General features: G+C 39.4%; 1 protein-coding gene across 3 annotated transcripts in view; it reads left to right on the plus strand.

Moving 5' to 3' along the window:
• The first annotated feature begins 1369 nt into the window (after positions 1–1369).
• Positions 1370–12370, plus strand: part of MND1 (meiotic nuclear divisions 1) — a 144913-nt gene continuing 133912 nt past the window's right edge. For 2 of the 3 annotated variants that reach the window (XM_001375843.4, XM_056802779.1), the window contains exon 1: positions 3356–3547. In XM_001375843.4, the coding sequence (XP_001375880.2) occupies positions 3545–3547 (3 nt within the window). In that variant the 5' untranslated portion in view covers positions 3356–3544. Of the gene's footprint in view, positions 1394–3355; positions 3548–12370 lie in introns of those variants that run through there. The other variant, XM_056802778.1, reaches the window with a different exon arrangement.

Here is a 12370-nt window from a genome sequence, read left to right on the forward strand (position 1 = left end):
AACATTTTAAATAAATAACTGCAATTACTAAGTTTTGGAAAGAATTAGACCCACTTATTAAACTGTATATAAGACATTAATTATAATAATAGAATATTAACCATCATATTAGAAAGGGTATAGTTTGGTATATTAGAATATTATAGCAACGAATGTGGCCAAGAATGGTAGCTCTGACTTACGTGGGGTAGTTAACCTTGTAGGACTACGTAGCAAAAATTTCAAATCCTTGTTATCACACCCCATTGTATATTTCTTAACATCTATACGTTCTGACATGTTAATGATATTCTAATTAGCTATCAAAAACCAATCAAACATTCTATAGAACAACTATCTGGGTTCTTATTACAAACTGGGAGCGGTAAGATCTGCAGCTTTAATTTTCCACAATTGAAGTTTGGATCTTCAGCACAGAATTATGGCCCAGAGATTTCTTTATTTCTAACAACTCTACAGATAAAACATAGCAGTCATTTGGTTTGTTGAGAACTTTATAGAGATACAGCATTATGGTCTCTCAAGTGTTTTATAACTAAAAAAAGGTAAAACTAAAGAAATGAGAAATCATATACTTATTTGGAGACAGGTAAAAATTTTTAAAAGACTTGATTTCTTTGGAGAAATTAGGGAAGTTATTTTTAAATGAAAGATGTCACTGATATCTGATTAAAGACATTTAAAGGTATAAGAGATAAAAGGGATAAGGAAAGAAAGCTGACACTGAAGACTCTATAACCTGAAAGAGGAAAAACAGCAGGGGGAACCAGTAGAACATTGTACATGGTAACAGCAATATGGTAATGGTATTCAACTATGGAAGACTGAGCTACTCTGATCAATTCAAGGATCCACAATTCCAAAGGACTTTCAATGAAAAAAGTTACCTATCCACTTCCAGAGAAAGAACCATGGACTCTGAATGGAGATTGAAACATAGTTTTTTCACTTTCTTTTTTTCAACATGTCCAATGCACAAATGTTTTGCATGTCTTCACATGTATAAAAGGTATGCCTTCTTAATGGCTTGGGGGAGGGGCTGGAAGGCGGGTGAAAAGATTTACAAGAGAAACAGCAGGGGGCCCAAAGCAGTTTATTTGAAGAAACTAACAGCAGCAGTCCGCTTTGGGGGGGGGGTGTTCCCGATTGGTTGACTAAGGACTGTAGCGCCACCTATTGTCCTCCAGTGCTACTACCTCTCTTCTGCCCCTCTTTGTTACAAGAGAGAAAAGCAGAGTGGGGAATAACTGGTACGGCTGTTGCTTTGCTGTATAAGAACAGCTGATTTGACTCGTTTCACTTTGCTCAGGGTCTACTCAAATTATTTGCTACATGCGCTATTCTGATTGGACAATACAGCATCCAATGACACCAAAGTCTGCAGTCTTGAGTTGTGAGTTTCGATGAGCCATCTGGGTTTCCTCCATCATGTGCTTTCCTATTAGGTTTCCTGTAAATGTATGTTTACTCTCCCTTATAGAAACTGGGTGCATTGGTGGGAAATCGTGACCCAGGCTTCATCCTGGATTGTTTTTAATGTGTCCTTGATACTGTTACTATTTCTTTTGCCTTGTTATTAAGCAAATTATTTTGCTTAAAATCTAGGTGTCCTGATTATGAGTGGTTGGTTTATGTAAATTGAAATATATCCACGAGGATATATATGTGAGTAGAGGGGAGTGCATTCCCACTCAACAGAATTACGGCTAGGACCTTGAGAGAATTTGAATGCAACATTGTAGGGGTGGTCTGTCTATAGGAACCTTAAGTGTGAGTACAACAGCCCAGAGAGTGAGTCTACAGGTCCATGTGAGAGGTGAGGGCTCGCTACACCAGTGTGTAGAGTTATACCACTTGTTACAAATGCAGTGGTTCATTGTTTTTAACACTAATGTTTCCCAGTGTTGCTATATGACAGTGAGTAATGGAACATCACTGCTTCCTGAAACTAAAGACAAAAAGCAGTAGACAGTAAAGGACAGTTTTGTGTTGGGTATGAACAGCCTACATTGTATAACCACTTAGGAATGCTAACAAAACATAATGAAGGACATCATGAAGGAATGGTATGACAGGAAGAGAAGATGGCCATTTACAGACTGAGTGGCCTCTTCTGGCATATTTTGGGTTGTGATATCTGCACTGTTAGAGGAAATGATGAAATCACAGATCCATATGAGTATGTGAGACAGGACGAATCAGGCAAAGATGGGGAGAGAGAGAAGGAATGGAAGACAGGAAAAGCAGCAAGGGATCTATAAATGCCATGGGGAAGGGACTGAGGGTGGCTAGCATTTATTAAGTGCCCACTATCCAGGATCTGTGCTAAGCACTTTACAAATATCATCTCATTTGATAGAAGGGAGTCCTGAACAGAGCAGGGCATGACTAGAAGGAGGCTTCTTCTATTCAGTCAGGGGTCCATAGAGCTCAGAGAAAGGTCATGACTAAACCCTTTCAAGTGAGTTCCAGAGGAACTCATTTTGGCCGAAAGAAGGAAAGGCACTAGGCAGAAAGCCTCAGTTTCCTAATTTCTCTCATTCATATAATGGAGGAGAGAGACAGAGACAATGCCAGAAATAGAAAGGAAATGCAGTCAGAGAATGGAGGAGCTAAAAAGAAAAAAAAAAAGAGGAGAAAGTTAGGGAAAGAAAAGACCTGGAAAGGAAAGAGCTAGAAAAAGGAGTCTGGAAGAAGTGGGGGGAGGGATAGACAGGAGGGGGGGAGGGAGAAAAAAAAGAAGGGCTGGTAAAAAATGGAAGAGACAGAAAAGAGAGGGTAGACAGAGGAATTGAAAGGAGACAGATTAAAGAGAAGGAATCCAGAAGAAAGGATTTTAGAGACAGAAAAGGCAGGGAGAGAGACAACAAGAAATTAAGAGCAGAGTTAAGGGAGAACAGAGGAAATGAAAGAGACAAGGAATGAAAGAGATACGGAAACAGACAGATGGAGAGATGGTACGGAGAAGAGATAAAAGAGACAGTTAAATGCTGATGCAGAACCAAGAGTAGAAAGGAGATAACTCCTTTGGGAGAGTGGGGAAGCTTGCAGACCCATTCTCAAGACAATGTGTTATTGCCTACATTCATGATAGGAGGAAAGGAGAAGTTTCAGTTAGAGGCTAGGGACAATAAAAATGTAATTCTACCCACCTCTCTCCAAATTAAAAGGATGCCCTGAAAACTCTCCCAAGGAGCCCAGGACAAGAAGCCCGAGCTAGAGAAAGCAGGGAGAGGGGCAGTCGTCGGGCTGACAGCTTCTTGAGGGCAGGGGCTGTCTTTCTTTGCACCCTCAACTGTTGGCACGGTGCCTGGCACACAGACGTTGGATAAGAATGGGGAAAGGAGGGCAGGGCTGTCCTCCTCCTCTCTATAGCCGAGTGCCACCAGGGGTCGCTGCTTCTCCCGTTACTGGGCCCCCGCCCCAGCCCTGGGGGCGGCGCCGGCGCCAAAATCAAACCCGCGTCTCCTTCCCCACCGGCCCCGCCTCCCTTCGCCTCCTCCACTCGCCTCGTCACCAGTTGGGGAACACCGCCGCCAGAGTCATGGTAAGCGCCGGTGACTGGCGGGTGGCGGGAGTGGGGCCACGTGGGCGGCCCCCGCTACGAGCTTGGCCCTGGCGTGGTGGTCCGGCCCGGCTCTGCTTCTCCCGGGCTGGTGCCTGCCAGCCTCTTCTGGCCTTTCTAGCTGCTGCCGCCCCGTGTCCCGTCTCCTGTTGCTGATGCGCCCTGCCTTCTCTGGCGCCTCTTCCTCCGCCTCCTGCTGCTGTTGTCACCCGCTTCTCCCCCACCCCCACCTCTATCTCCTCCCCTTCCTCCGTGCTCCCCTCTTATATCTCCACCTCTTCCTCCTATTGCTTCCCCTGCTCTACCTCCTCTTCCCCAAAACCCGTCTTCCTTTATTTCATTCTCTTCCTACTCCTGCTCTTCTTTCTCTCTCCCCTCGCTGTACTTCCCCCTTCTCTCCTTCCTCTTCTTTCTTCTCCCCTCTCTTTCTGTTCCTCCTTCCCCTTTTCTCCTCCCCTTACCTCTCTTCCTTTATTTCCTTTTCTTCTTACCCCCCCTCGTCCTCTCCTTCCACTCCTCTTATTTTTTCTCCTACCCCTATTTTCTCCCTCCTCCTCCCCTCTTATTTCCTTCTCTACGTCCCTTTTTCTCCCCCTCTTCCCTCTCTTCCTCCCCTCCTGTTTCTCTTTCCCGGATCCTTCCCTTTTCCTCAAAAACCTTTTATGTGGTTGTCTTTTGCCTCATTGTTTTTCACTACCAAAATGGTAGGCATCGAAGTCAGCCATTTAAGCATTTAAGTGCCTACTGTCTGCATTTTACAGATAAGGAAACTGACTCAAATTGAAATTTGCCCGAGGTCACAGCTTGTATAAAGTGTAGAAATGCCATATGTGAATGTATTTTTCTGAACAGTACCACACCTCATTTCCCTACCACTGGGGCTACATCAGATTTCCTACTTCCTTAGCAGGCTCTCTCCCTCCCTTCAATCATTTAAAATTGGATACAACAAACATTTATTATTAAAGTATCCACTGTGTGCAGTGTACACTGTGCCGAGGATTCAAACAAGAAAAGGGACATTGTGTCTGTTTCCAAGGAGTTTATGTTCTAGAAGTAGGTAAAAATTTCTAGGATGTAAGCTCCTTGAGGGTGGGGGCTGCTTCATTTCTTTGTCTGTCCATGGTGACTTAGCACGTGGTAGCTAAATGTTGATTTAACCTACTGGTAAAGGAAATACTATAAAGGTAGAGGAAAGGTAGGTGGGGCAAAGCAGTGGAGAGATCTGGACAAAATCCTTTTAGGGTAGAGATGGTGGTTTATTTTTTTAAACCCTTACCTTCTGTCTTAGAATCAATACTGTATATGGGTTCCAAGGCAGGAAAAGGACTAGGCATCGGGTTAAGTGACTTATCCAAGATCACAGGGCTAAGATGTACCTGAGGTCTGATTTGAATTTAGGACCTCTTGTCTTTAGGCCTGGCTATCTACTGAGCCACCTAGCCACCCCTGAAGGGTGACTTTCAGGAAGTATCATAGCACTGCTATAAGCTGAGCCCCAAAGCCTCCTACAAATAGAATTACTAATAATCATTTATTGTGCCGGGCAATATGCCTAGCAAACAGTAGGTACTTAATAAATGATCCTTGAGTGAATGAATGGAGGACTAGGGCTGCCCTGTTGAAATACCCACAATGGATGGGGCTGTCAAAGAATTAGCAAGGAGTAAAAGTTACCATAATGGTAAGGGAGCCAGAGGAATGGTGCTTGTTTAGTAGCTTTTATGTTTTGTAAGCATTTATGAAATATTTAAGTCAATGTAAAACAAAAGTGGAGAACTGCGCCACCACTTGGTACTCTCCTATTAGAAAAGGAATGAGGGGTGGGGTGAGAGATTATTTTTATTTTTTTTAAACCTTTAACTTCCATCTTGGAATCAATACAGTGTATTGGTTCCTAGGCAAAAGAGTGGTGAAGGCTAGGCAATGGGGGTTAAAGGACTTACCCAGGGTCACACAGCTGGGAAGTGTCTGAGGCCAGGTTTGAATCCAGGACCTCCTTTCTCTAGGCCTGGCTCTCAATCCACTGAGCTATCCAGCTGCCCCCTATTTATTTATTTTTTGCATATAGTGTTGAACTACAAATTATCGTTTTCTATAACAGCTTTCTTTTTTAAAGTATATTAAGATCAACCTGTACCTTTCCATGCTGCTTCTCTGGCTGGCTTTCTATTCCAGAGATTATTTTTAGGCCTAATGCCAGAGTAGGCTAGCAGTGGGTTCAAGGCCAAGCAGCTAAATCCAGGTAGGATTTCAAAACTCATTCTGTTTCTTGTGTATTCTCACTACCCATCAAATTATTTTATTTAATTTCACATGATTTTGTTAAAGCCTCTGTTCATTTAGATTGGAGATACTAGCTGTAGATATTAACTGTGATTTGAGGCCTTTTGTTTTTAAGATTTATGATGTTTTTAAGATCAATGGTCAGTATTTTAGCTTAAATTATGGTATAGACAAGAGTCCAGGGTATTTAAGTGTAAAGTTACTGCCACTCCAGATGTAATTCTAACTGATAACGGCTTCTTTGTGGTTAGACTAACCCAGCCACCTGGGTATAAATAAAGTAATGTGAATAAACCATCCTCATGCTCAAATAAACTTAAAAAAAAAATTTGTCACTAATACAGGTTGATACTATCCCCCTCTGAGAAGTGTGTTAGTTACAGTCCTGAATCAACCAATTGCTCAAATTTGTCTAACACACGTTTAAAGCTTTTCCTTTTCATTTGAGGTGGGAAGAAGTCCGTTTCTCACACCTGGGCCCTTTATTGAAATTAAATCCAATACTAAAACTGTTTGGATTGTTTTCTCTGATAAAGAACATTATACAGGATGAATGGAGACAGTTTTTCTAAAACATTTTCTCATGATGGTGGAGGTTGGAAATATGAAATTCTTTATCATCTTAGTATATTCATAAAGTTTAGTATATTTTTGATCCAGACAAAGCTTACCAGATTGTGATAGATTGTAATTTAGTCATTTTTGGTCATACTTCACTCTTCATGGCTGCATTTGGGGTTTTCTTGACAAAGACATGAGTGGTTTGCCATCTCCTCCACTTCATTTTATAGATGAGGAAACTAAGGTAAACAGCTAAGTGACTTGCCCAAGATCACCCAGCGATTAAGTTTCTGAGGCTGGATTTGAAGTCAGCAAGATGAGTCTTCCTGACTCCAACCTAGGCACTCTTTCCACTTAGACCACCTTATTTCCCCTGTTCTTCAGCTATATTGGCCCCTCGTTCATCTTGGTAGAGAACATTTTCCTGCTCACCAGTAATGCATTGGCCTTTTATGCCTCCTTGAGAAGTTTTTAATGAAGGTCATTCATGTGGTATTATTTTATATTGATAATTATAGATAGCTTTTTCTGATATTAAATTGTTGCCTCCATTTCCTTTCTCACTTTCAATTGTCAGTCTGGCTTCTGACCTCAGCACTGAACCTGTTCTCTTCAAAATTAGCAGTACCAGCCCATCCTGGAATGCTATCTTCCTCTTATCAGAGGTGATAGATAGAAGTATGCAGAATGAGAACTAGATGTGGGGACCTGGTTAATTAGATGATTTGACAATGAATATTTTAAAGAGGTTCTGCTTTTCTTTTTTCTTTTTCCAGGTTGGAGATTAGAAGGGAGAGAAGCAAAATGCTTATTAAATAGGGAAATTTTTAAAAGAAATTTTTTAATTGGCATTTTAATAGTTTTTTTTTTCATTTCTCACACTTGATTATTCTTCAGGAGTTGGCACTGGCTCTCCTGGATAATCTTCTTTTCTTAAGTTTTTGTGATACTGCTCTCTTTTTTCTACCTGTCTGGCTGTGCCTTCTCAGTTTCTTTTGCTAGACCTCATTCATAAAATGCCTCTTAAATGTGCATAATCCCAAAGAATTTATTTTGGGCCTTCTTAATCTCTCATTTGGTGACCCTGTCAGCTTCTACTAGTTATCACCTCTTTACAGATGACTCCCAGGCTGACATGTCTAGTTCTCAAGCTCTTCTCCCTCAACACCAAATTTCTGATCATCAAAACTGGAAGATTCCATAAGCTTCTCAAATTGGGCATGACTAAAACAGAATCCCTTATTTTTCCCCACCAAACCCAGCCCTCTTCCAAACTTCCTCATTTCTGTAGAAATGTATAGAGTATTCAGGGAAGACTAGTACCCCTGGTACAAGGTCTTGCTGAGCCCTTTTCAGGGCTGCTAATCCTCTTTTGATATCTATCTGCCACCTATTCTCATCTGTGATTCCAAGAAATTGTAGCATTTGCAGCAGCCACACTTTGATAAACTATCTTGTCAAGTGGATTTAACCAGATTGAGGGTAATCAACAAGCCTCAGACCTCTTAATGAGTTAGGGAGGTATCTACCCCAGATATGTGACAAATTCTTCCTGTGGAAAGGATAGATGAGAACAGGTTACTCCAACAACCATGAAGGCAGTGAAAGCAGGCCCTATAGAATCCTTAGTAAATTCCTTCTATCTTCTCTATCTTCCCTTAAATTTTTCTCTTTCTTATTTACCTTTTTAAAAATTTTTTTTATTTAATTAGATGATTTAGAATATTTTTCTATGGTTACAAGACTCATGTTCTTTCCCTCTCCTCCCTCCACCCCCTTCCCAAATCTGATGCACAATTCCACTGGGTTTAACATGTCATTGATCAAGAGCGATTTCCATATTATTAATATTTGCACTAGGATGATCATTTGGAGTCTATTTTCCCAGTTATTGCACCATCAACCAGTGTGATCAAGCAGTGATTTTTTTTTTCTGTGTTTCTTTTCCCACAGTTCTTCCTCTGGATGTGGACAGTGTTCTTTCTCATATGTCCCTCTGAATAGTTCTGGATCATTGCATTGCTGCTAGTAGAGAAGTCCATTACGTTTTATTTTACCACAGTGTATTAGTCTCTGTGTACTATGTTCTCCTGGTTCTGTTCCTTTCACTCTGGCTCAGTTCCTGGAGATCATTCCAGTTCACATAGAATTCCTCCACTTTATTATTTCTTTGAGCACAATAGTATTCCATCACCAACAGATACCACAATTTGTTCAGCCATTCCCCAATTTAAGGGCATCCCCTCATTTTCCAATTTTTTGCCACCACAAAGAGCGCAGCTATGAATATTCTTGAACAAGTCTTTTTCCTTATTATCTCTTTAGGGTACAAACCCAACAGTGCTATGGCTGAATCGAAGGGCAGAGTGTGTTTTAGCGCCCTTTGGGAATAGTTCAAAATTGCCCTCCAGAATGGTTGGATCATTTCAGAACTCCACCAGCAATGGATTAAGGTCCCTACTTTGCCACATCCCCTCCAGCATTCATTACTTTCCATTGCTATCATGTTGGCCAATCTGCTACGTGTGAGGTGATACCTCAGAGTTGTTTTGATTTGCATCTCTCTGATTATAAGAGATTTAGAATACTTTTTCATGTGTTTATTGATAGTTTTGATGTCTTTATCTGAAAATTGCCTATTCATGTCCCTTGCCCATTTATCAATTGGGGAATGGCTTGATTTTTTTGTACAATTGATTTAGCTCCTTATAAATTTGAGTAATTAGACCTTTGTCAGAGATTTTTGTTATGAAGATTTCCCCCCAATTTATTGCTTTCCTTCTCATTTTAGTTGTATTGGTTTTATTTGTACAAAACCTTTTTAATTTAATATAATCAAAATTATTTATTTTACATTTTGTGATTTTTTTTCCCTACCTCTTGCTTGGTCTTAAAATCTTTCCCAAAGATCTGACAAGTATACTATTCTCTGTTCACCTAACTTACTTATTGTTTTCTTCTTTATGTTCAAGTCATTCACCCATTGAGTTTATCTTGGAGTAGGGTGTGAGATGTTGATCTAAACCTAATCTCTCCCATACTGTTTTCCAATTTTCCCAGCAGATTTTGTCAAATAGTGAATTTTTGTCCCAAAAGCTTGAGTTTATCATAGACTGTCTTACTGAGGTCACTTACCCCAAGTCTGTTCCACTGATCCTCCCTTCTGTCTCTTTGCCAGTACCATATGGTTTTGATGATCACTAATTTATAGTAGAGTTTAAGATCTGATACTGCTAGGCTACCTTCCTTCGCTTTTTTTTTCATTATTTTCCTTGATATTATTGATCTTTTGTTCCTCCAAATAAACTTTGTTATTGTTTTTTATAATTCTGTAAAAAAGATTTTTTGTTAGTTGGATGGGTATGGCACCAAATAAATAAATTAGTTTGGGTAGTATTATCATTTTTATTATGTTAGCTCATCCTACCCATGAGCAATTAATGTTTTTCCAATTATTTAGATCTAGTTTTAATTCTGTGGAGAGTGTTTTGTAGTCGTGTTCATATAGTTCCTGTGTTTGTCTTGGCAGATAGATTCCCAAGTATTTTATATTGTTTATGGTGATTTTAAAGGGAATTTCTCTTTCTAATTCATGCTGCTGGGATGAGTTGGAAGTATATAGAAATGCTGATGACTTATGTGGGTTTGTTTTGTATCCTGCAACTTTGCTAAAGTTGTTGATTATTTCCACTAGCTTTTTAGTTGATTCTCTAGGATTCTTTAAGTAGACCATCATATCATCTGCAAAGAGTGATAGCTTGGTCTCCTCATTGTCAATTCTAATACCTTCAATTTCTTTTTCTTCTCTAATTGCTACTACTAGTGTTTCCAGTATAATGTTAAATAATAAAGGTGATAATGGGCATCCTTGTTTCACTCCTGATCTTATTGGGAAGATTTCTAGTTTATCCCCATTGCAGATGATGTTTGCTGATGTTTTTTTTTTTAAATATATTTTATTTGATCATTTCCAAGCATTATTCGTTAAAGACATAGATCATTTTCTTTTCCTCCCCCCCAACCCCCATAGCCGACGCGTAAATCCACTGGGCATTAGATGTTTTCTTGATTTGAACCCATTGCTTTGTTAATAATATTTGCCATTAGAGTGTTCTTTTAGAGTCTCTCCTCTGTCATGTCCCCTCAACCGCTGTATTCAGGCAGTTGCTTTTCCTCGGTGTTTCCACTCCCATAGTTTATCCTTTGCTTATGAATAGTGTTTTTTTCTCCTGGATCCCTGCAAATTGTTCAGGGACATTACACCGCCATTAATGGAGACGTCCATTACGTTCGATTATACCACAGTGTATTAGTCTCTGTGTACAATGTTCTCCTGGTTCTGCTCCTCTCGCTCTGCATCACTTCCTGGAGGTTGTTCCAGTCTCCATGGAACTCCTCCACTTTATTATTCCTTTTAGCACAATAGTATTCCATCACCAACATGTACCACAATTTGCTTAGCCATTCCCCAATTGATGGGCATCCCCTCGTTTTCCAGTTTTTGGCCACCACAAAGTTGCTGATGGTTTTAAATATATACTGTTTATTATTTTTAGAAAAGTCCCTTCTATTGTACCTCAAAGAGATAATAAGGAAAAAAGACATGTACAAAAATATTCATAGCTGCACTCTTTGTGGTGGCAAGAAATTGGAAAAAGAGGGGATGCCCTTCAATTGGGGAATGGCTGAACAAATTGTGGTTTATATTAGTGATGGAATACTACTGTGCTCAAAAGAATAATAAACTGGAGGAATTCCATGGGGACTGGAACAACCTCCAGGAATTGATGCATAGTGAGAGGAGCAGAACCAGAAAACATTGTACACAGAGACTGATACACTTTGATACAATCGAATGTAATGGACTTCTCCATTAGTGGCAATGCAATGACCCTGAACAACTTGGAGGAACCACGAGAAAAACAACTATCCACATCCAGAGGAAACACTGTGGGAGTAAAAACACCAAAGAAAAACAACTGCTTGAATTCATGGGTCAAAGGGATATGGTTGGGGATGTAGACTAAATCAACATCCTAGTGCAAACAACATCATTGAAATAGGTTTTGATCAAGGACACAAGTAATACCCAATGAAATTGTGCATTAGCTGCGGGGAAGGGTGGGTGGAGGAGAGGGAGGTAAATAAAATGAGTATTGTAAACAAAAAAAAATTAAATTAAAAAAAAAGAAAGTAGAAAAGTCCCTTCTATTCTAATGCTTTTTGGTGTTTTCAATAGGAACAAGTGTATTTTGTCAAAAGGCTTTTTCTGCATCTATTGTGATAATCATGTGATTTTTGTTGGTTTGTTTATTGATATGGTCAATTATGTGAATGGTTTTCAGGATATTGAACCATCCTTGCATTCCTGGTTTAATGATTGCCTTAATTTCCTCTTCATTAGAGGTGAGGTCTCCCTTTTCATCTTGGATACTGTCAATTTGGTTTTCTTCAAATTGACCAGTACTTTGTCGATTTTATTAGCTTTTTCAAAGTACCAGCTTCTAGTCTTGTTTATTAATTCAATAGTTCTTTTACTTTCAATTTTATTAATTTCTCCTTTGATTTTTAGGATATCTAATTAGTTTTCATTTGGGGATTTTTAATTTGTTCACTTTCTAGTTTTTTTAATTTGCATGCCCAATTTATTGACCTTTGCCCTCTCTGATTTGTTAATATATGAACTCAAGAGTATAAATTTTCCCCTAAGTACTACTTTGACTGTATCTCATATATTTTGAAAGAATGTCTCATCATTGTAATTTTCTTCAATGAAATTATTGTTTCTAGGATTTGTTCTTTAACCGATTTTTGAGAATCATATTATTTCATTTCCAATTAATTTTTTATTTGCCTTTCCATGTACCCTTACTAGTTATTATTTTTTATTGCATTGTTATCTGAAAAGGTTGCATTTATTATTTCTGCTCTTGCACTTGTTTTCCATGTTTTTATATC

Source organism: Monodelphis domestica, chromosome 6 (assembly GCF_027887165.1).
Source record: "Monodelphis domestica isolate mMonDom1 chromosome 6, mMonDom1.pri, whole genome shotgun sequence".
In the NCBI taxonomy this organism is placed as follows: Eukaryota; Metazoa; Chordata; class Mammalia; order Didelphimorphia; family Didelphidae; genus Monodelphis; species Monodelphis domestica.